The sequence below is a fragment of the Phyllobates terribilis genome, unplaced genomic scaffold, assembly GCF_046119375.1.
Source record: "Phyllobates terribilis strain yellow unplaced genomic scaffold, ASM4611937v1 Scaffold_7__3_contigs__length_470593459, whole genome shotgun sequence".
Taxonomy (NCBI): Eukaryota; Metazoa; Chordata; class Amphibia; order Anura; family Dendrobatidae; genus Phyllobates; species Phyllobates terribilis.
The window spans coordinates 253,295,646-253,318,830 of NW_027362767.1; the positions used below are offsets into that span (position 1 = coordinate 253,295,646).

Consider the following 23,185-nt stretch of genomic DNA (forward strand, 5'->3'; position numbering starts at 1 on the left):
GTAACCCCTTCACGGCTGGCAGTAGGAGAGGCTGGTTCTATGAACAGAGGATGGACAGGGCTCCACCTGATGGGAAACTGCAACTCTGGGGCGTCAACACAAGCGGGAGCTGTAGTTATAGGATTGGAGGGTAGAAGGAGATGGAAAGTATTGCACTGAGGGCCGAGTGATACATTAGGAACTATCAGGACTGAATAACAAGGTTTGTTTTGTGCTACAACTGATTAATGGGGCTGTATAGGAACAGAGAAATGCGACCAAGAGAAATGTTACATTGAAATTGCATGATTTCCCCAGTCTATAGTGTCCAGACCAGAACTTACAGTAGCCCCAGTCTATGGTGTGTGTATCTCATCGTACCCCCAGCTTGGGTGTCCCCAGACTATAGTGTCCAGTCCTCATGATACCCTCCAGTCTATAGTCTTCAGACCTCATGGTGCCCCCAGTCTATATGGTATCATGAGGTCTGGACACTACAGACTGAGGGCTCCATGAGGTCTGGACACTACAGACTGGGGGCTCCATGAGGTCTGGACGCTACAGACTGGGGGCTCCATGAGGTCTGGACGCTACAGACTGGGGGCACCATGTGGTCTGGACGCTACAGACTGGGGGCTCCATGAGGTCTGGACGCTACAGACTGAGGGCTCCATGAGGTCTGGACGCTACAGACTGAGGGCTCCATGAGGTCTGGACGCTACAGACTGAGGGCTCCATGAGGTCTGGACGCTACAGACTGAGGGCTCCATGAGGTCTGGACGCTACAGACTGAGGGCTCCATGAGGTCTGGACGCTACAGACTGAAGGCTCCATGAGGTCTGGACGCTACAGACTGAGGGCTCCATGAGGTCTGGACGCTACAGACTGAGGGCTCCATGAGGTCTGGACGCTACAGACTGAGGGCTCCATGAGGTCTGGACGCTACAGACTGAGGGCTCCATGAGGTCTGGACGCTACAGACTGAGGGCTCCATGAGGTCTGGACGCTACAGACTGAGGGCTCCATGAGGTCTGGACGCTACAGACTGAGGGCTCCATGAGGTCTGGACGCTACAGACTGAGGGCTCCATGAGGTCTGGACGCTACAGACTGAGGGCTCCATGAGGTCTGGACGCTACAGACTGAGGGCTCCATGAGGTCTGGACGCTACAGACTGAGGGCTCCATGAGGTCTGGACGCTACAGACTGAGGGCTCCATGAGGTCTGGACGCTACAGACTGAGGGCTCCATGAGGTCTGGACGCTACAGACTGGGGGCTCCATGAGGTCTGGACGCTACAGACTGGGGGCTCCATGAGGTCTGGACGCTACAGACTGGGGGCTCCATGAGGTCTGGACGCTACAGACTGGGGGCTCCATGAGGTCTGGACGCTACAGACTGGGGGCTCCATGAGGTCTGGACGCTACAGACTGGGGGCTCCATGAGGTCTGGACGCTACAGACTGGGGGCTCCATGAGGTCTGGACGCTACAGACTGGGGGCTCCATGAGGTCTGGACGCTACAGACTGGGGGCTCCATGAGGTCTGGACGCTACAGACTGGGGGCTCCATGAGGTCTGGACGCTACAGACTGGGGGCTCCATGAGGTCTGGACGCTACAGACTGGGGGCTCCATGAGGTCTGGACGCTACAGACTGGGGGCTCCATGAGGTCTGGACGCTACAGACTGGGGGCTCCATGAGGTCTGGACGCTACAGACTGGGGGCTCCATGAGGTCTGGACGCTACAGACTGGGGGCTCCATGAGGTCTGGACGCTACAGACTGGGGGCTCCATGAGGTCTGGACGCTACAGACTGGGGGCTCCATGAGGTCTGGACGCTACAGACTGGGGGCTCCATGAGGTCTGGACGCTACAGACTGGGGGCACCATAGGTTGGGGTTACGATAAGATATAGACATCATAGACTGGGGCTATTGTAATATGTCGTCTGGACACTACAGACTGGGGGCACCATGAGGTCTGGACACTACAGACTGGGGGCACCATGAGGTCTGGACACTACAGACTGGGGGTACCATGAGGTCTGGACACTACAGACTGGGGGTACCATGAGGTCTGGACACTACAGACTGGGGGCACCATAGGTTGGGGTTACGATAAGATATAGACATCATAGACTGGGGCTATTGTAAGATGTCGTCTGGACACTACAGACTGGGGGGCACCATGAGCTCTGGACACTATCTAATGGAGGGTGTCATGAGGTCTGGACACTACAGATACAGAGTGTTCAGACCTCATGATACCCCCCTATCTATAGTGTCCAGACCTCATGATACCCTTCAGTGTATAGTGTTCAGACCTCATAATACTGTCCAGACCTCATGGTACCCCTTGTCTATAATGTCCAGATATCCTGAAACCCGTTTACTCCCAGTCTATGATCTCCAGATCTCATGATACCCCCAGTTTATGGTCTCCAGATCTCATGATACCCCCAGTTTATGGTCTCCAGATCTCATGATACCCCCAGTTTATGGTCTCCAGTTCTCATGATACCCCCAGTTTATGGTCTCCAGTTCTCATGATACCCCCAGTTTATGGTCTCCAGTTCTCATGATACCCCCAGTTTATGGTCTCCAGTTGTCATGATACCCCCAGTTTATGGTCTCCAGATCTCATGATACCCCCAGTTTATGGTCTCCAGATCTCATGATACCCCCAGTTTATGGTCTCCAGATCTCATGATACCCCCAGTTTATGGTCTCCAGATCTCATGATACCCCCAGTTTATGGTCTCCAGATCTCATGATACCCCCAGTTTATGGTCTCCAGATCTCATGATACCCCCAGTTTATGGTCTCCAGATCTCATGATACCCCCAGTTTATGGTCTCCAGATCTCATGATACCCCCAGTTTATGGTCTCCAGATCTCATGATACCCCCAGTTTATGGTCTCCAGATCTCATGATACCCCCAGTTTATGGTCTCCAGATCTCATGATACCCCCAGTTTATGGTCTCCAGTTCTCATGATACCCCCAGTTTATGGTCTCTAGATCTCATGATACCCCCAGTCTATAGTGTACAGACCTTATGGTACTCCCAGTCTATAAGATCTAGCCATTATGAAAACCCTACTCTTTATGTTGGTACCTTCTGCCAGTGGTGGCTGATTTTCTTCATCAGACAATATTGACAGTATGCCTGCCTTATTGTCTTTGAAAATATCCAATTGAAAGCAGGGCTGTGGAGTCAGTAAGCCAAATCTGCGACTCCGACTCCTCAATTTCCCTTACACCGACTCAGACTCCCACATATATTGCTTATATTTAAGTGAAAAATTTATTGAAGTACAATGTGAACATCAGACATTTAATCATTTTTGATACAATAATCAAGATATTTAGATAGCTGTCATCTGTCTATCCCTCCATCCATCCAGCTACAGACAGCAAATAGTACATCGCACATATACACACACATTGTACAGAGAGCACATAATAATCACCTACAATATTAGCATTAGTTACCTTCCTGTGACAGAGATGAGCAGTAGTACTTTCACTTTCTCCAGCTCGGGGCCCAGGAATCAGATCCTGTGCAGGGCAGGCACCCCTCCCCCTCCTCTCTCTGGTGAAGACGGCAGAAGACAGGACAGAGGAGGGTAGATTGCCCCTGCAGTCTGGAGCCAGTGCAGGACGGGAGCACTGTAGCATACAAGTGAGTTTTGATAGGTGCGTGCCCCTGCTTCTGGGGGGGGGCAGCTGCCCCCCCTCGCTGGCTACGGCCATGATTCACACACAGCGTTTTTGCGGATCCGTTTTTTGCAGTAAAATGCAGTGTCTCTGGGCATCCCAGCAAAGTCAATGTGTTTCAAGATATGACATTCAGACACATCGTTTTGTGAGGATCCGTTTTTGGGCTCAAAAATGGATCCTCACAAAGAATGAGCATGTCAGTTTGTTCGGCGTTTTTCTAATCTGCTTTTGCTATTGAAAACATTATCTATGAGCTCAAAAACCTTTCAGGTGATGCGGTTTTTTAAAAAGTTGATCTGCTTTTGCAGCTGAAAAACGTATCCTCAAAAAACGCAGCGAAAACGCTGTGTGTGAATATAGCCTTAGATCAGGAATAGAACAGCCATTTATAGGACATTTCATAACATTCCCAAATTCCTATGAAAAAATATTCCCCACAAACTGCATGGATCTACTGCACCCAATTTATTATATATTTTAGGAGTCGGAGTCGGTCGATTTTATACCGACTCCACCAAAATGAGCTCCGACTCCACAGCCCTGATTGAAAGTACCTCATAGTGTATGCTGCCTATCTCAAAAAATACGCACCAGCCTGTGCCACACAGCTGCAGCAGCATCCAGTAACCCCAAGGGCAGGCGCCTTAGCTAACCCGCGTTACCTTATGTAACTTGTCAGCAAACATTGCTTTTACGGTTCAGCTGGCACAGGACACAACTTTCGTAACCTTTCTTCGGGCACTAACTTATCTGTATTTGTTCCTTGTCTGCAGATGTGTCTGCCGCGCTCTGCACTTACTCTGCTTTGTCAGGTCTAGAGTCTAACCGGTTATTTGGCAAGTCTGACTGGGCCTTAGGGTATTTCCATGTTTCTTCGCTTGGATATTTCTATATTTTTGCCAAGATTCCTTTTTCAGGTTTTCTTGGACACTTGCCTCGCTTCCTGCCACTCTACAAGAAGGTTTTGGAGAATGTCGAGACTTTGCATCTGGCACCTGTAGTGGAATGTATGTTATTTTTCGCAGGTGAATACCCATACGGGTTGATCCTCTTGTACTAGAGTGTATCATACAGATACTATTTTTGTACATTTCACAAATTTCAGCCAACTTCACATACCCCGACCATAGACATTGTATTATAAATATACACTCGTTAGGCTTTTGTTCAAACATTTGGTTTCATAAACTTCAGTTTACAGAAGCTTAGAAATCAAACGTGAAAGATTGGTGCCAGACCTTAGTATGGAACCTAATGGACATGACCACTGACCAAGAATTAACTAATGTACTGTACATGGCTCCACATAGGTCTTGGAAATACTTGGACATTTTTTCTGTTTTTACGCCACAGGATATAGTATTAGAAAACAACTTTGAAAAGTTTTGAAAACACCCATTAAAGTTTGCCACAGTGAAGAAATTCTTCTAAAATAAGGAAAGAAATGTTACTTACCTGCTGCTATAGTGGACTCCACCAGGGCCGGAAATTATGATTTCCACATTTTACACACCTGACTGCTGAGGCCAGTATTGGCTGCAGTGGTCCAGTGACATTCGAATAGACCAGAAGTGATGATGTCACATCCATCAGAGACCTGACATGCAACCAGTTACTAGCCTCAGCGATCAGTTGTCTAATGGATGGACATCACTTTCAGTCCAAACAAAAAACACTTTAAAAAATAAAATAAAACTGTGCTTTACTCACCCTCCTCAGGTTCGGCGCAGAGTCACTGCTTCCTTTAGTAGTCGGTAAAAGCCGCTCAGAGAGGCTAAGCCCAGTGATTGGCTGCACCGCTGTCTACGTGACGTTAGCGCTGTAGACAGTAACAGACACCAGGAGCGACGACTGAGACTCCGTGCTGGACTCGGGGAGGATGAGTAAAACACAGTGTTTTTTTTTTTTTTTATAAAACAAACTGATGCTGGGGAATAAGTGTTTTTTGTTTGTTTTTTTTTAACTTGGAAAGCCCCTTTAAAAGCAGGGCTTTTATTTTAGAACAATCCCTTCAAGATATCACATTTTGAAAAATTCTAGAAAATCCCTTTAAGGGGTATGTGCCCATGATGTATTTTTCAGGTTGATAATGCTCAAACGGTAGAAAGAATGAACATGTGCATTTCTATGTAAAAACTACTTACTGTTAATACAGTATGTTCAGTCTTTAAGCGCTGCAGGTTTCCAAAGACACCAGGCGTTTAAAAGAAATGTCCCGACCATTCTTCAGGCATTTTGTTCTCTGAAGACGCTCTGTACCAATATAAGTCATTGGGAAGGCTTAAAAGAATCCTGGGCATCGCATATTAGCTTGATAAAATGCTAGCGGTTTCTTAATTATTGAACAAAGAAAAGAAAACAAACAGAAAATGGCAGTAAAAAAAAAATCCTGGAAAACCCTAAAAAAACCTGCTGGTAGTCAAAATGTCAAAACAGTAAAAAAATCTGCTAAATAGACGCTTCAGGGGAAAAAAAGTTTATTGAATAAAGCTTCTTCCTCTTTAAAAACTTGCCCAAAAAAATGTTGTGTGCACATATCTAAGGCTTTTCCAATGAAAAAAAATACCATTGAGATCCTGATTACATAGGGTCACTTGTCTTAATCAGTTCCATTCACGTGAATTGGGTTGCTTTGAAGGCAAACACATAAAATTGTTGTAGAAATTTCTGCTATTTAATCTTTCTAGTTTTCCTACCTGCCAGACTGCTTCTAATCCCTGAACTCTCTCTCAACAAAATATTCACATATTCCTGGCGATCCGATACTGTAAAACAAACATGGTACAGCTTCTGGGTTAGACCATAGGCAACTGGTATATTTTATACAAATCTTACAATTGCTTATAGATCATAAAAACTATATTTCGTGTAAACGTTGTGCATATTATCTAAATATACAGCTATATGGTCACATTGGTATTTAAAGAAAAGAACGATACCTACAAACACACTTCCAGGATTCATCAGATGTATATGGGCCGTACATGAAGTTCTTTCTCTATACACTTTTTTTTTGCAGGAGCTAATGTTTTAAAACAATTTGGTAGAAAAGGCAGAGCCATGCATTGAAGAGCCCCCATATAGAAATGCAGGAACCAGTCAGCTTTCTAAATCATTTTCGGTCCTGAAGTTGGTGGGTTAAGATTTAAAGACCCTTGGGCTGGTTCCCCCTTTTCTTTTATAACCATACAGTGCTGTGCTGGTTCATATCACCCATGGGACGAGGAGGGACCAAACAGATCTGGGCTACTGTCCCTGGTCCAGTGACCACGCCAGTAGTCCGTGGCCGCCGCAGGAGAGCCCTGCGATCCAGCTCCTACCTGCTGGGATCCCCAGTGCTTCTGATTTTTAGGCTAAGAGGAGCTGGGAATTCCTGCAGATAGAACTCCCCTCCAGCAGCCGCTGTCTGCTCATGTAGTTCCTGCAGATTTATTTGCTTATCTCTAGCATTCACCAATAATGAATATACTGTATATGAGGACTGTCTGAGTGTAGATCGTACCAGGCACGAATTGAAGTAATTCGGCCACTTAATGTTTCCGTATAGATCATCAGTTATTACAAAGAATATCGCAACATGCACCACTTTAGTCCAATTCTTAGATGAGCCTCCTCCATTCAAAGGGTCTGTACTCGCTCACGGAAACAAAACTGATTCAGTTCAGATGGAAAATCTTCTGTTTTTTTCATCAAGTTTTAGATCATTTCTTTGAATGCAAGTTTTGCATCAGTCATTGTTCACATTGCACCCTTTTACGGCCCCGCTCATAAAAATGCCAGAAAAAAACACTCACAAGAAGCTTCTTATTTAGTTCTATGGAAAAAACAACTTGCTTTTTTAGTGTCTTCTAAGCTTTCAAAAATGCTTGGTTGGAGAAAAGAAAATGGAAAACACACCAAACTAAGTACTATCCAATCGAACAGCTGCAAAAAAAACACTTCAGGACAAAACTCCCCTGAAGTAGGTCCCACTAAACTAAAAAACCTGTGGTTTTTGACTGCTGGAAAAAAAACTCAGTGTGAACGTACCCTTAGAAATATTTTTATTCATCTCATTTGTAGACATTTAGGTACATGATCCTACACAGGCCATCAATGTCCTATAATGTGCATTGTAATGTAGAAATATATGACCCTGAATACTTGATTTACCCAACTGCTTCATTGCAGGAATTACCTAGGGCAGTAATGGAAGACCATGAGTTGTCAAGACTTGATTTGTTAATGACAGCAGGTGAACCGGAACAATTCAATCACTAGTCTATATACATGTCCTTCTACAAATTAGAATTCTGTAAAAAATAAAAAAAGACACATGTAAAGCACCAATTCTCCTTGTGGTGGTCCACAGGGCACCAAATAAAGTTGATAAAATAGTGCATTAAAAAGTAGATCTTTGCCCCTGAGAACATTAGTCTTGGTCTGTTCGGTGAGGGGGAAGCCTTGAGGTGTGTGTGTGGTTCTCGCCAGGAGATTCGGGTGAAGCATTAAGCTTCAGAGCACCAAGAGTCCCATTGTAAACAAGTTTCAGTCTCCCTTCCTGAGAGAGGGGTTAGAGGCCCATCTAATATCGTCCTGTATAAATAACGTGGGGCTTCCACCCTCAACCTGGGGGTGGGTTGTCAAAGTTCATAAAGGAGAAAAACTTATCCTCATCTGAAGCACACAGGGCCAACAATGAAGCCATAAATGTGGTCTGCCTCCCCATCATGAAAGAGGGCTAAGTCCCGAACAGGAAGCAGAGAAAGGTCCATGGGCTCAAAATGGAGGAGAGTCTCTGTTCTGTTAAATGATTCTCCACCCTGGAAAGTGACACAGAAAAAAAAAGCTTTAAGTTACATAAAAGTGATTCTTCAGCCCTTCAAAAAACATAAAAAAAAGGTTTAAATAGCAATTTGTATAGCTTAAAAACATACATAGAGTTCGACAGTTGCCCTTATCCTCTGGTAGCCATTAGGGTTCTGTCTGTCCTTCTGTTTTTGCATTGTCTGTGACCGGAAGACTTTTAAAGACCCCCATACACTTTGGATAAAAGTAGTCTAAACCCTCCGATTTCTGTGGGTTTGGCAGACCGCCTAATCTGTATATGGGGGCCTCCTGACTCTCCTCTGACAGATGATGTCAGGGGTGTGAAGGATCCGGCCTGTTGGGATTTACAGCTTCCAATCTTTTTTTTTTTTGGGTGGTGAAAAAGGTGTCTGGCAGCAGCTCCCTCATAGAGAACAGAGGAGTGCTGGGTCATTAGTGTTTTTTGTGTGTGGAGGAGTTGGGAAATATAGTTATTGACCAAACGATGGTTCGGCTGACGGCGATCTAACGTGCATGGCCAGCTTAACTGCTTTGGTCATGCGCTGTCCAATATCGGACTGCCAGGACTACAGCGACTACCATTGGGTCGGGTCACCTGGAGGAATTGATCTATATTAGTAAGTTATATAACTTACTTTTAAGCTCATTTATGTAGTGGTGTTTTTTTTTTTTTTTTGGGGGGGGGGGATGCGGGGGGTGACTGCAGAAACCCATTAGTTTTTGCATACTATTATTATTACTACTGGATCAGATTCCAATCAGTAGCCTGTAGTTGTTAAATTCTTACAGGATTCATATTTAGATGTTAGATACTGAGGTATGATGCCACAATGTAACATTTGTAACAGGATCCCACCTATAATTTGCTGTTTTTAATACTGGTGTCTTCCTATTTAGCAATGGATCCCTAGGGCCCCCCTCAGGCACCTGGGAATGGCTGCTATCTTCCTATCCCCTGGCTATTCCCTTGTTCTGGGATGAATCACTGGTTGCCTAAACCTATATTTATAAAAGTGGTATAGTTTCTACAGTGACATGTACAAAGTATGGTATCCCTTTTTACCACTATACATATATATCATCAGTAGTTGTCACCTGTATCTGCTGTCCCTTACCTCACATCCTTGTAATGTCACCAAGAAGCTCTGGTCCCTTGTGTCAGCCAGAAATTTGACATCCTTGTCTGTGGCCGCCCGTCCCGGCTGCGCTACACATACGTATCTCAATTGCTGACGTACTTGCAGACTCTGCAGCCTGAGGAAGCGCAGCTGAACCACACTGAGCTCGCTGTATGTAAACTAGGATGACAAATACAGCATTGCATGGCTGACAATAATCAGGCGCAGAAAAACTTTTTATCCCACAATGAACAAATGCACAATAAAATACTTGTACTTACAGAAACACCCCCGGGAAGGGTGCTAAACCACTGGAATCCGTGCTGTACCTGGTAGCTTTGGAGCCACGATTTCACCGGGATCTACAAACGGTAATTACAGCATCACAATGACTAAGACTCAACTCAGCTCCGGTGTCCCTCTATTGGAGACAGAGTCCCTACTTTTTGATCTAGAAATGGACAAATTTAGTCCACATTGCATATTTAAACAGATCCTATGCATTATCTCCATAATGTACTGCTGTTTTAACAGTTTAGCAAGAAGATGTAAAATGTTGTCTGCCAAAAAACGGCAGCTTTTCATCTGCTAAAGAATGTGCTGGAAATCTAAATATATCAAATTCCTATGATAATCTGTGTTATGATGAATCTGTTTTACGCATTGTTCTGATAATGACACATGTGCCTCATGGCAAAAGTTAAATAGCCCCATAGACGCCTTTTATAGTTGCAGGGTTATGCCACCTGGAATAGAAGGACCTAGTTTTTTATTCCCCCTCTATGACCCTAACGCCCAAAACACATTAGGTAAAAGTTGGCCAAACCCATCGATTTCTGCAAATCGTCCAACAGTATAATGTGTATGAGGGCATCCCGACTCTTCGCCGACAGGTGATGTCAAAAAAGAAAAGGATCTGGCCTATTGAATTTCAATGGCTGACCCTTTCATTCGTCAGAGTAATCCACTGGCAGGGGAGAACACAGGAGCTCTCGGCCCATCTGAGTGTTCCTATGTATTGAGGAGTCAGGAGAAATAGCCATCAGCCAAGCAATCATCCTGCTGATAATGATATATAAGACCTTGAGACCACAGTCACACTATCAGTATTTTACATCAGTATTTGTAAGCCAAAATCAGGAGTGGAACAATCAGAGGAAATGTATAATAGTAACACGTCAACACTTCTGCATTTATCACCCACTCCTGGTTTTGGCTTCCAAATACTGATGTAAAATACTGATGAAATACTGAACGTGTGAACGTGGCCTTAGCCCGATTCTCCACTCTGTTGCTGCCAAATCAGTTCCTCAGCTACTCAGTCCTGTATAGATTCTCACTAATGTATGAGCTGCTACTTGATATTGCCTTGTATTACATTACTCTCCTAGCTGAAGGCAGCATTTACAGGGGTATTTTTGTATATATTCCAATCTAAGTTTTTACATCAGGCCAATAAGAGAATATTTAACCATTGTATGTTATTTGCTTACCTGGCTCTGCTGGGCGGGCACACAGGTTTCTCCTTCTGCTGTAAAGTTGCAGAATACAAGAAAAGAGTCCTGTGCACTTCCTTGATTTGGGTCAATGTAGTAATAACCTAAAAAGATATAACAGAATATTAATTGTTTACAAAATAAAGCTATTAATATTGTAACAGCACATCACGAGGGCGGATTTACATGCCTTGCACCACATTTATTACATGTTTTATGTGGGGTGGGAAAAAGCCTTTTTGGGAAAACCGGTGGGACCTAAAAGCAACACATTGCACCAAAATTTGGAGCAAATTATTGTGTAGAAATACGGCAATAGGTGGTGAAAACTTTACACTATACAGTGAAACACTTGACTTGTGATGCACTTTAAAAGGAGTTATCCACTACATGCAGCTTTATATGAAAATCCCTATTTATTATAATTGCTAGATCTGAAATAACAAGCACTTTTCACCTATTGTGTCCCCCCATTGCCTTCTAGATTGTAAGCTTGCGAGCAGGGACCTCACTCCTAATGTAACTGTTTAAACTGTCTCACCTTGTATTGAATTTGTCTGTTTATGTCACCGCTTAATTGTAAAGCGCTGCGGAATATGTTGGCGCTATATAAATAAAAATGATTATAATTCTTATTATTAACCCCTTTAAATCTGAATGCGGCTCACTACCTCTTGATTACTAAAACGTCTGAAGGCGGGGACAGTGACGCCAGCGCTGATTGGGCACAGGGCTCATGTGTCATAACAACCGCGCATGAGCCCCGGGAACGCGATTGCTGACACCACAGGAAGGAAGCCAGCATGGGAGGCAAGTAGAAGTGTTTTTATTTTCGCAGGGAAAACATTCAGATCGAGAAGGGGTTGTCCTACTAACCCCTTTAAGAGTCTCTATTCTAACTTTGCACTGTCTAAAAATTAATAGATTTCCCTTGATACATTTTGCAGATTGTAAGATAAATGGCTGGTTTTCTATGAGCCACTAAAAATAAGAGGAACCTCTTACAATTTGGACCTTGGTTTTGTATTTTGCAGCTGTAGCCAATTGTTACATAGTCATTAATGGAACTCCCAAAAATTCTACTCCCACCAGGGTTTTTAAAGGCGTGCACAATTTTTGTTAAATCCAAAACTTGACCGATCCCTTACTTCTGATGTTTATTCCCTACTGGCCACAATTATGTTTTTTATACTCTGTATTATTATGCCATTTTCTATTAAAGCAATTCTAGGAATTTTGCTTCTGTCAATGTATTTGTCTTTTGCAGGGTTATAGGGATGTGCCCAAAAATCCACCCACCGTCTGGCAGTTGAGGATGGACGAGCTGCAGCTCTTTACATGTGCTTGCAGGATTTTCCCTGGTCCCATTTGGTGGAGCAGACAAGAGCTTCAAGTCTTCTTCCAAACGATGAATAAGATCCCATGGGACTAAGTCGTTCGATATCCTAGTGTTGGGAAGCAGACGCTAGGGAAAATTAGAAACAAAGCAAGGCTTTATTATAGTGTATGACAAACTTCATACATATAGAAATGCAAAATAGAGACTTAGTCGTGAATGACCATTTGCATGTCTGTGAAAATCTGCAGAACTTTGGTGCTCCTGTATGCAAACGGGATTACCAGTCAAACAAGTACATTTTACGGTGAGCACGTCACCATGTTTGGACACATGTGACATGTTCAATGGAGCGTCACAGTTCATAGAAAACTCTGTAGTGATACAAATTACTACAAATGCACAAGACAAATCGTGCTCAGATCAAGATAAAACCCGCCATATGTTACTTACTTTTAGACTCTGAGCACTTATGCTAAGAGAAGGTCCTGGAGGTCCTGACGCACCGGGAGGACCCTATTGAATATAACCATAGCGCATTTTTACGTTTAATCAAAAATTACAATTTCTGTTTCTTAAGTGGATCAAATTTTCAATACTTACTGGTGGTCCTGGAGGGCCTGGTGGTCCTTCTGCTCCTTGGAAGCCTTTTGGACCCTATAATTATATATAGATATGTTAAATAAATATTATTACAAATAAGAACAAATTGTAAAATAGTGAATTTAATTGTTACTTTTACCTGCATCCCCTCAGATCCCTAGAAATACAACACGAAAAAAATGTTAGCATAAACAATAGGATATGCACTGTAAAGTTTCCAAAACTGATGATTTGTGCACTTACCGGAGGACCTTGAGGCCCAGAAACACCTTGAGGCCCAGGTGGCCCAGTGACTCCCTAGTGGAAAACATAAATACGAACTTTGATCAAATTGCCAAAAGTTCATCACTGCTGATTTCTGAACTTCAGTTTGACTGAAATAAAGTGAGGTCACTCATGCACATTAGACCAATGTTGGGGGAATCAATTACCTAAAGGGGTTGTCTCATCTTGTTAAGTGGTTAAAATTGCAAAGTGCTTGTAAAAACGATCAGCAATGAAATGTATCTTCTATTACAAATTCTCTCTGTTCCTTAGAACAGAGAGAGTCTCTGTTAATCTCTTCTGTTTTAACCACAGAGAGGTAATGACTTGAGAATATTCAATAAAGAGATAATATATACGTGATAAATCTTCATGCACCAAACTGTTAGAGCAACCCTAACTCCAACTTTGAAGTTTCTGGGATTCAGCTTTCAGTAGATGAGAACAGAGGAAATACACATACAGTACATGTGATTCCCAACAATCTCCAAGGCTTGTTGGAGTGTTTGTTTATTTTATACCCTTCAAGAATATAGGCGTTCCATGCATAAATTTAGGCGGTTCATACATAATAGCAAATAGCAGAATTCATACCTGCATAATAAGTAAAAAAGATACTTGTTGTGTCTACCCAGCTTGGTGACACAACAGTTCTTTGTTTCAGTGTGTTCTCATGAGAGCCATGAAGCCTGAAGACATTTACCCCTTCCTTATTCTAGCAATACTAAAAAATCTCTTTCTTGGAGCCTTCATTGGGGGACACAGGACCATGCGTGTATGCTGCTGTCGCTAGGAGGTTGACACTAGGCAAAAAAAGAAATAGCTCCTCCTCCGCAGTATGCACCCGCCTACAGGCACCAAGCTCACCAGTTAGTGGCTAAAGCAGTAGGAGAAACATAAAATAACCAACTATGCAATGCCCAACGGGGCACAACCGTGAAAACTAAATGAGATGCCCAAAAGCAGGGAGGGTGCTGTGTCCCCCAATGAAGGCTCCAAGAAAGAGATTTTACGGTGAGTACCAAAAATCCCTCTTTCTTTATCGCTTCATTGGGGGACAAAGGACCGTGGGACGTCCTAAAGCAGTCCCTTGGGTGGGAGAACACAAGATATTCACAGACTAGGTCAGACTGCGGGCAACCGTCCAAGACTGGCATCAGCCAAGGAATAAGTGTGAACCTTGTAAAACCTTGAAAAGGTGTGGAGTGATGACCACGTTGCGGCTTTACAGATTTGAGAAGCCGAAGCCTGATGGCGAACCGCCCAAGAGGCCCCCACCGCCAGGGTGGAGTGAGCCCTTACCCCCGGAGGGGGAGATTTGTCTGAGACACGATATGCCTCCAAAATGGTCGAACGTATCCAACGGGCGATGGTTGACTTGGAAGCAGGAAGATCCTTGCGACACCCCTCAGGGATGACAAACAGGGTATCCGAACGCCGAAGGGAAGCCGTTCTAGAAAGGTACACACGTAGGGCTCTGACCAGATCCAGTTTATGCAGGGATTTCTCCTGTGGATGCACTGGAGCCGGGCAGAAAGAAGGCAAAACAATGTCCTCATTGATGTGGAAAGAGGAGACTACTTTCGGCAAAAAGGAAGGCACTGGCCTGAGCACTACCTTGTCTTCATGGAAGACCAGAAAGGGCGACCGACATGAGAGGGCTGCGAGCTCTGCAACCCACCTAATTGAGATAACAGCCACCAAAAAAGCCACCTTCCAGGAGAGAAGAGAGGCTGAGATGTCCTGAATGTGTTCAAACGGGGGCTGTTGGAGAACACTTAGGACCATATTAAGGTCCCATGGGTCCACTGGAGGGCGATAAGGCTGCGCCAGGTGAGCCACCCCTTGTAGAAACGTCTTGACCTGAGGACGGCCGGCCAAGTTACGTTGGAATAGAATGGACAAGGCCGAAACTTGGCCTTTGAGAGTGCTTAGAGTCCCTCCTCCAGGCCAGACTGAAGAAAGGCCTAAATGACCGGTAACGAAAAAGACATGGGAGCTAGCTGATCTTGCTCGCAGTGACGAAAAAAGTCTCTCCAGGTTCTGTGGTATATGTGCGAGGTAGCGGGTTTTCTGGTGTTAATTAGGGTCTGAACGACGTTCGTTGTCAGCAAAACCCGCCTTCCTCAACACTGCGGCCTCAACAGCCATGCCATTAAATTCAGAGAACGAGAACTCTGATGAAGAATAGGTCCTAGAGAGAGGAGATCCGGACGGTCTGGTAGTCTCCAGGGAGAGTCGACGAGCAGGTTTACTAGATCTGCGTGCCAAACACGTCTGGGCCAATCCCCGGGGCTACTAGAATTACCGGTACTCCTTCTGTCTTGATCTTTTTGACGACTAGAGGGATCAAAGGTAGAGGGGGAAAGAGATAGGGCAGCTGGAACTGAGACCATGATATGACTAGCGCGTCTTGAGCGATCGCTAGCGGATCGCGGGACCGAGCTACAAAGGATGGGACCTTGTGGTTTAACAGAGACGCCATGAGGTCGACGTCCGGCGCGCCCCACTGTAAGCAAATCTGACGAAACACCTCGGGATGGAGAGACCATTCTCCTGAGGCAAGGCCCTGCCGACTGAGGAAGTCGGCCGCCCAATTGTCGACCCCCGGAATGTGGACTGCTGAGATTGCCGGAACTGTCTTCTCAGCCAAAACTAGCACTCTTGCCACCTCTTTCAAGATGGGCTTGCTGCGCATTCCTCCCTGATGGTTTATGTATGCCACGGCATTGTCCGATTGTACGCGGACTGGGAACCCTGCTAGAATCTCCTGCCAGTGACGCAACGCCAGGTAAATTGCCCTTATCTCCAAGATGTTGATCGGTAGGGAGACTTCGTGGGGACTTCACCGGCCCTGCACCGTGTGGTGAAGGAAGACAGCCCCCCAACCGATGAGGCTGGCATCTGTGGTGACCACCTGCCAGCGAAGTGGTAGGAATGACCTCCCGGGTTTGAAGGAAGAGGGGCGGGTCCACGAGGTTAGTGACCTTCTCACTTGAAGAGGTAACCTGATGCATCGATCTAGAGACGACGGGTTCTTGTCCCAAGCCGACAAAGGCCAGTTGAAGAGGCCGGGTATGGAACTGGGCAAACGGCACTGCTTCCATGGCTGCCACCATTTTTACCAGGACACTCATGCATAGGCTAAGGGAGTGTGGACTTGGGTCGGAGAGAAGGTGGATCCCCCGACGGAGAGAGTTTCTTTTCCTTCGGAAGAAGGACCCGGGCACGGGTCGTGTCGAACTGCATCCCTAGAAAGGTTACACGTTGAGATGGGACCAGGGAGGATTTGTGTGTGTTGATCAGCCAGCCTAACCGAGAGAGTGTGTTCAAGGTGATATGGAGGCTGTGGAGACAGTCCCTGAACGTGGGGCCTTTGATTAACAGGCCGTTGAGGTAGGGGATAATTACAATCCTCCTGGCTCGTAGAATGGCCATGACCGTCGCCATTACCTTCGTGAAAACCCTCGGGGCGGAGGCGAGGCCGAAGGGGAGTGAAGTGAACTGGTAATGTGCGTTCTGGAAGGAAAAGCGAAGGAACTTCTGATGTGATGCGCAGATTGGGATGTGAAGATACGCGTCCTAAATGTCCACTGAACATAGATATTCCTCGGCTTCCATCAAGGCAATTACCGACCTGAGGGACTCCATTCTGAAGTGCCGGGTGCGTACTTGTCGGTTTAGCTGTTTGTGATCCAGGATCGGACGTAGTGAGCCGTCCTTTTTTGGAACAACGAAAAGATTGGAGTAAAAAACAGAAAACCTTTCCTGAAAGGGGACGCGAACTGTGACTCCTGAGCGCAGAAGGGAGGCAATGGCCTGAAAGAAGCTGGGAAGCAGAGACTGTTGTGGGGGGCGGGACCTGCGAAATCGTGTTCCTGGCCTGGCGTTGAATTAGATTTTGTAGCCGGAGGTCACAATCTCCTTGACCCAGGCATCTTCTATTGCCGAGACCCAAGAGTCTCGGAACAGAAGCAGACGGCCGCCCACCCTGGGTTAAGTCCCAGGTGGGAGTGACCCGTCATGCTGAGGAAAATCTGTTGGATCGGGATCCAGAGGACTTGGAAGAGCGACCCTTTGCGCGCAAGTTGGGAGTGGGCCTAAAGGAAGGCTTACGTCTCTCTCGCTGTGCTGGGGTACGGTCCTGTTGAGAGGAGGGGCCCGGTTGAGCGAACTGACGAAAGGACCGGAACTGAAGGGAATGTCTCCTAGGAAAGGGGCATTTAGGTCTGGGCTGGGGAAGGGAGGTGCTCTTGCCCCCAGTGGCATCAGAAATGATTTGGTCTAACTTAGACCCAAAAAGCCTGGAGCCTTAAAAAGGAAGATTTGTTAGAGATTTTTTTGAAGATTGCTAGAGACACGGGCTGAGCAGGCAGCGGCGTCGAGGGACGCCGTGAGCCGATATTTCCCTGCGTGGGCTATCTGATCCGCTAGGTCAGCCAGATCGTCCCGGGAAGCCCCCATTAAAATGCCCTGCCTAAGCTGTTTGGCCCATGCGGACACTGCTTTTGATACCCAAGTTGAGGCAAAGGAAGGAAAAATGGAGGCGCCAGCAGCCTCGAAGGCTGACTTAGCCAAGGCCTCAACTTGTCTATCCGTAGTGTCCTTAAGGGAGGAACCGTCTGGAAGAGACAGCACCGTTTTGGCCGAGAGACGAGAGACAGGATGATCCACTGATGGGGACTCCGTCCATTTGCTGACAAGGTCATGGTTAAACGGGTATAGCATGTTTAACTGTTTCTTTCCTGTGAAGCGCTTTTCTGGATGCTCCCACTGTTTCTGAAAGACATCATCAAATTCTGTATGGTTAGAAAATGTGCGTGCCGGGCGCTTAATTCTCTTGAAGTAAATGGAGTAGTCCTGAGAAGGGCTCTCGTCCTCTTTAACGTGCAGAGTCTGATTGACGGCCGATATAAGGCTGTCAACCATGTCCTGGATCTTGGAATATTGGTCCGTGTCGGATCCAGAGTCTGAATCTGATGCCGAGTTAGATCCCAGGGCGACCTCCGGGGAAGAGGTGTGAGATGCAGGGAGCATCTTGGAGTCTGGAGAGCTGGAGGATGAGCTTGTGTGAGTCTGTTTCTGAGAACATGCTCTCAGTCTGCCCTTGGAAGGAGGGGGCAGGAGTGCCTGCGAAGCGTCCGTGGGAACGTTCGGAGCACTGGTGGCCGTGGATAACAAAGGCAAGCGTTCTAGAACCTGCTCCAGAGATTGAGATACCTTGATGAGGTCAGAGACAGACTGGGACATAGCAACAGCCCACTCCGGAGGAGAGGGAGTTCCTTCGTCCTGGGTAGCAGCTGGATCTTGGGGTGCCAGCATGGCGGGAGGTTTGCAGGTCAAGCAGAAAGCTGTTGTGAGACCCGCGAGCCACTTAGTACCACAGAGAGCACAGGCGTAGTATGAGACTATGTGAGAGGGACGGACAGAGAGCTCCCTGGGTTTGGGCATATGTGCCTGACCAGGGATACTGTAGGAGGAGGGAGCCTGTGGGCAGGAAAGGGTGTGGGTCGGCGCCAGGGCAGAGGCTACCCGGTCCTGAAGTAACCACGTTCCCGTGTCCCCCCTCGGAACTCCGGAGCTGAGGCTGCAGCGGGAGTCAGGAGCAGAGCTGCGGTGATGAAGCAGCCAGGCAGAGTGATGGCGTCGGCCTAGAGGGGCGGGGCAGGAGCAGAGCGCGCTGCCCTGATGACAAGGGGCGCCAAGACTCTGATAGGCGGAAGGAAAGGGGGCGGGCCTAAAGGACCCGGCCGCTGATAGATCCGCGGGAGGGCTTGTGGGCGTGGCGGAAGCGTCACAATGCTCCTCGGCCCTGATTGGTCGATTGCCGGAGGGGGCGTATACCCGTCGGTAAGAGGAACGGCCCACCAGAGACGCCCCCCGACGGAGAAAACACGGGCAGTTTTGCCGCGCATAATGAGGAAGAAGGAGGTGGGAGGGACGCTGAAGATGCGAGGAGAGGGGATGTGGCCCGGGAAGCGCTGCTGAAGTAAGCGCCATGTTTGATGAGAGTGGGGAGGGGGAGAGGAGGGGGCATGGCAGGCAGCGCAGGGGGCCTGGACCTGCGGTTGTGAGACAGCAGGAGATGTACCTTTCTGTCCTTTTTTAGGGTCCCGATACCTCTTCTTTTTCTTCCCTTCTGAGGATGTTAACAGGAGGTCCTCCGTGGATAGGGGGGGATCCTGGCTCTTCCTCCTTCCCGCACTTACCTTACTGGACAGTGCAGGAGACTGTGTCGACCCCAGGTCTGGAGGAAGGTCACCGCAGGGACCACAGTCTCCCTCCCAGGCCGCTCCGAGGAGGGGGTTGGGGTGGGGAATAGGCAAGGACTGGCCACCGAGAATCACCCTGAGACACCGTAAGGTGACAGGGGATAGGTCCAGCCCAGCGGGTCCGAGAGTGGGCGATGTGGGGGTTGCCACACTGCTCTCTCGGTCGCTTGTGAAATGGGTTAACAGGAGACGCAGTGTTACCTGTTAACCCTGAAGAGCTGTATCTGAAAAATAAAGAAAAAGTATTAATAAAACACAACAAGGTTGGATCTGTTAGGATCCAGTCTACCTCCTACAGACACTAAGCTTAAATGGTGAGCTTGGTGCCTGTAGGCGGGTGCATACTGCGGAGGAGGAGCTATTTCTTTTTTTTGCCTAGTGTCAACCTCCTAGCGACAGCAGCATACACGCATGGTCCTGTGTCCCCCAATGAAGCGATAAAGAAAAAACCTAATTACATGACCAGATGGAGTTAGGAAATGCAGCACATGATTATTAATATATATAAGGGTAAGTGATAGGTCTGTACCTCATCTCCTTTCTCCCCCGGAGGTCCATCATTCCCAATAGGACCTTGTTTTCCCTGATAAAGAAAGACTGATAATATGAGGTTTTGGAGAAGGAGATTGACCGAGATTTGCAGTCTGTTTTGGTGAACAATTTCCTAACCTTCAGTCCATCTTCTCCTTTTGGTCCAAATGGTCCATCCATGCCCTCTTCACCCTGTAAGAGAAAAAAAAAACACGTCCCTAGCACATTTGGATGATGTACGTGTGGCAAATATACAATCCCTACGCCATTGATTTTACAGTTTTCCCATATAAAATGTTCCTAAACAGCCTAATGCTTAGGACTGGAAATCAGATGGAGCAGTGGAAAGTGTATGGTGAACGGTTTAATGCTCCTTGCAACTTGTTGCAAAATTGCCTATAATTTTGCAATATTTCTTTGCTAGTAGTAATACTGCTCGGTTTGGTGTATGTAAGATTACATTATTGTTATTTTTTTATTTTTTTTTTACCTTCAGTCCTTTGGAACCTGGAGCTCCTTTTTGCCCCCTGAGTCCGGGAATACCCTGGTTATAAGCACAGATATAACTAAGAATTAGGAACTTTCTACACTATGATAGTGATGATCATCTTTTCATTACTTACATATGGTCCTCTTGGCCCTTGGGGGCCCATGGATCCTTGTGGTCCCTTTGCCCCCTGCAATATTTATGCAAATGTGTTACAATGGAAAACAAATGGGGGGGGGAATAATAGCAGTACGCAGCAAAGGTCAATTAACTCAAGACAAAACTTTCTGGTGTTGGAATAATGCACAGACTATTAGCCAACTGTTCTGTAGAATATAGGACATGATGCAGATGGTAAGTTGATGCCGGCATAAAAGTTGGAATTTTAATTGTTATTGGAATCGCATTGATTTGTGTAAATGGCGTATGTACTGCTGACAAGATATGGAGAGAGAACAATTGTTCTGTTCCCATCGGTTTTCATTGATCCAGGTAGATGGGCCACTAAACGAGCACCGATTGGATTATATATGATTGACTGCCGCTAAGATCGGCCCTTTTAAGTGTGCCTTTACTCAAACTGTAACGTAAACTTTATGTATCTTTCATAACTAGACTGTATACATTCTCTGAATTTAATCATGTAGGTATTAGGCAATTCATTGCTGGATACCAGGGAATGCTATGAATTTGGAAGCCACTTTCAATTCCTTTTCCTTACCTTGACACCATGGGGACCTCGTTGTGGTCTTTGACCTGCTTTTCCCCTTTTACCCTAGAAGTATTAGGATAAAATCAAAATATTACTAATGATTATTTTTTATTAGATACACATTTTAATATTTGCTCAGGCGTTAAGGCAAAAATCTGATTCTGCATGTATTGAAGATGTTGCTTAGCTGCATATTGCATGGCCTTATACAGACCATGCGATAAATGCAGCAGAATTCTGGTGCAATATGTGCCAAATAAAGGCTTTCATGCCTTGCACCACATTTGATATGCGTTTAAAGACACTTTTAGCCTTGGTCGACAAAGAGGCTTTTTTTATGGAAAGGGGGGTGGGTTCAGGTTCGACATCATGTACCGAGGTTGCACCAAAAATGTTGGCTCAAATTTCTCTCACAAAGTGAGACTCCTCGGTATAAAGATGCAACAAATTTATCATCCAGCATGAGATACTATGATAAACTTGGCACATTTAAGATTCAATTTACATTGTTTTACTAACTTTGCCCTTTTGTGTTTCCTTCTAGACAAGTAGGAATGAATTACAAGAGTTAAAGGTTTTAGACAAACATGGATACTTTCTTTTAAAATCAGCACCATCTCTGTCCTTTGGTTCTCTCTGATATTGCAGGTCATTTCCAATGAAGTGAATGGAGTAGAGCTGCAATACAATACAAAACCTGTGGACAGAGGTGGTGCCATGTTTTTATAATCTTGGACAAAACCCTTTCACTAGGAAATCTCATACTAGAAGAAGGTATCTTCCTGCTAAGCATAGGCACTTATTTTGCTTTTTCTTAAGAGACCTTTCTGCCAGGACTTCCAGGAGTTCCAGAACGACCATCTTTTCCATTGTCACCCTGCAAAAAATGACAACAGTTAACCAGTACTTCATGATCAATAAAATGAGCAGAAAATTATCATGTGATTTCACTGTGTGTTTGCAAAGGCAAAAAAAAAAAAAAAACAGCAACAGAAAAATAGGGCTGATACACAAAAAGAGAAAATGAATTTGGTAAAATGGCTTTCATGCACAGGAAGACGTGAACTGGTCTAATCTCTCACAAGAGTATCAATGTCTGTTCTTAATATTTGTAGGGAAGACAAATTTAGGGAGAAGACAAAAATGTTATTATAGTTCTAGAAGAATTTGGGACAAAGACCCTCACATGGCGCCATATTTGGCCGGGAAGCCTACCATGCACAAGTGCTGAGGTCAGAATTTGTATGGAATATAAAAACACGGTGCACTGTAGACGGGAGAAGATTTGGTGCTGATGAAGAAAGACCTTGGAACAAGCTAGCGGTGCAGAAGAACAAGAGACAGAATCATTTGAAATATGGAACCACCCTATGTTTATTTCTTAAAGTTTATAGACACAATGTGTTTTTTGCTTTTCAGGGGGTCCAGTGTTGTTAACAGCAAGAACAGCTACTGTAACCCTAATGAGAAGCTGACGGACAGCTATCAGTTGCTATTAGTAATGCTGTCATGGCTTCATTATGAATAGAATCCAGGATGGTAGCATTAACAAAGCTTAAAAAGATGGGAAGTAGTTTAACCATTAGGAGTGTATGGATTCTGCTCAGTGTACATAAAGCCACATAGTCAATACCTTCTCTCCCTTCTGTCCAGGTCTTCCCTCTTGGCCAGGATTCCCAGGGGGTCCCTAAGATAAGATAAAAATACAGAGAAAAACAATTATAAATTTCCTTTGAGATTATTTTTCATTAAATGATAAACATTATAGATTCATCATGTAAAATTATCATATTTCTCCTTTTAAAATCAGCGCTGATGGGTGTTGGATTCCTAATTTAGTGATGATAGTGACGTCC

The 23,185-nt window shown here is 45.6% G+C and overlaps 1 protein-coding gene and 1 long non-coding RNA gene across 2 annotated transcripts in view; one reads left to right on the forward strand and one right to left on the reverse strand.

Annotated features, from left to right (window-relative positions):
- The first annotated feature begins 6 nt into the window (after nt 1–6).
- LOC141154406 (uncharacterized) lies at nt 7–12,153 on the forward strand. Its single transcript, XR_012247433.1, has 3 exons — nt 7–202; nt 9,912–9,999; nt 11,821–12,153. It is a non-coding gene; the product is annotated as an uncharacterized lncRNA (long non-coding RNA).
- LOC141154405 (uncharacterized) overlaps nt 7,742–23,185 on the reverse strand; it is a 368,179-nt gene continuing 352,735 nt past the window's right edge. Inside the window, exons 53-68 of the mRNA XM_073640289.1 lie at nt 22,963–23,016; nt 22,153–22,206; nt 21,339–21,392; nt 20,754–20,807; nt 20,621–20,674; nt 20,269–20,322; nt 20,129–20,182; nt 13,307–13,360; nt 13,203–13,220; nt 13,064–13,117; nt 12,914–12,976; nt 12,424–12,589; nt 11,122–11,228; nt 9,910–9,990; nt 9,626–9,808; nt 7,742–8,503 (exon numbers count right to left, since the gene is read on the reverse strand). Of these exons, the coding sequence (XP_073496390.1) occupies nt 8,354–8,503; nt 9,626–9,808; nt 9,910–9,990; nt 11,122–11,228; nt 12,424–12,589; nt 12,914–12,976; nt 13,064–13,117; nt 13,203–13,220; nt 13,307–13,360; nt 20,129–20,182; nt 20,269–20,322; nt 20,621–20,674; nt 20,754–20,807; nt 21,339–21,392; nt 22,153–22,206; nt 22,963–23,016 (1,254 nt within the window). The 3' untranslated portion in view covers nt 7,742–8,353. The remainder of the gene's footprint in view (nt 8,504–9,625; nt 9,809–9,909; nt 9,991–11,121; nt 11,229–12,423; nt 12,590–12,913; nt 12,977–13,063; nt 13,118–13,202; nt 13,221–13,306; nt 13,361–20,128; nt 20,183–20,268; nt 20,323–20,620; nt 20,675–20,753; nt 20,808–21,338; nt 21,393–22,152; nt 22,207–22,962; nt 23,017–23,185) is intronic.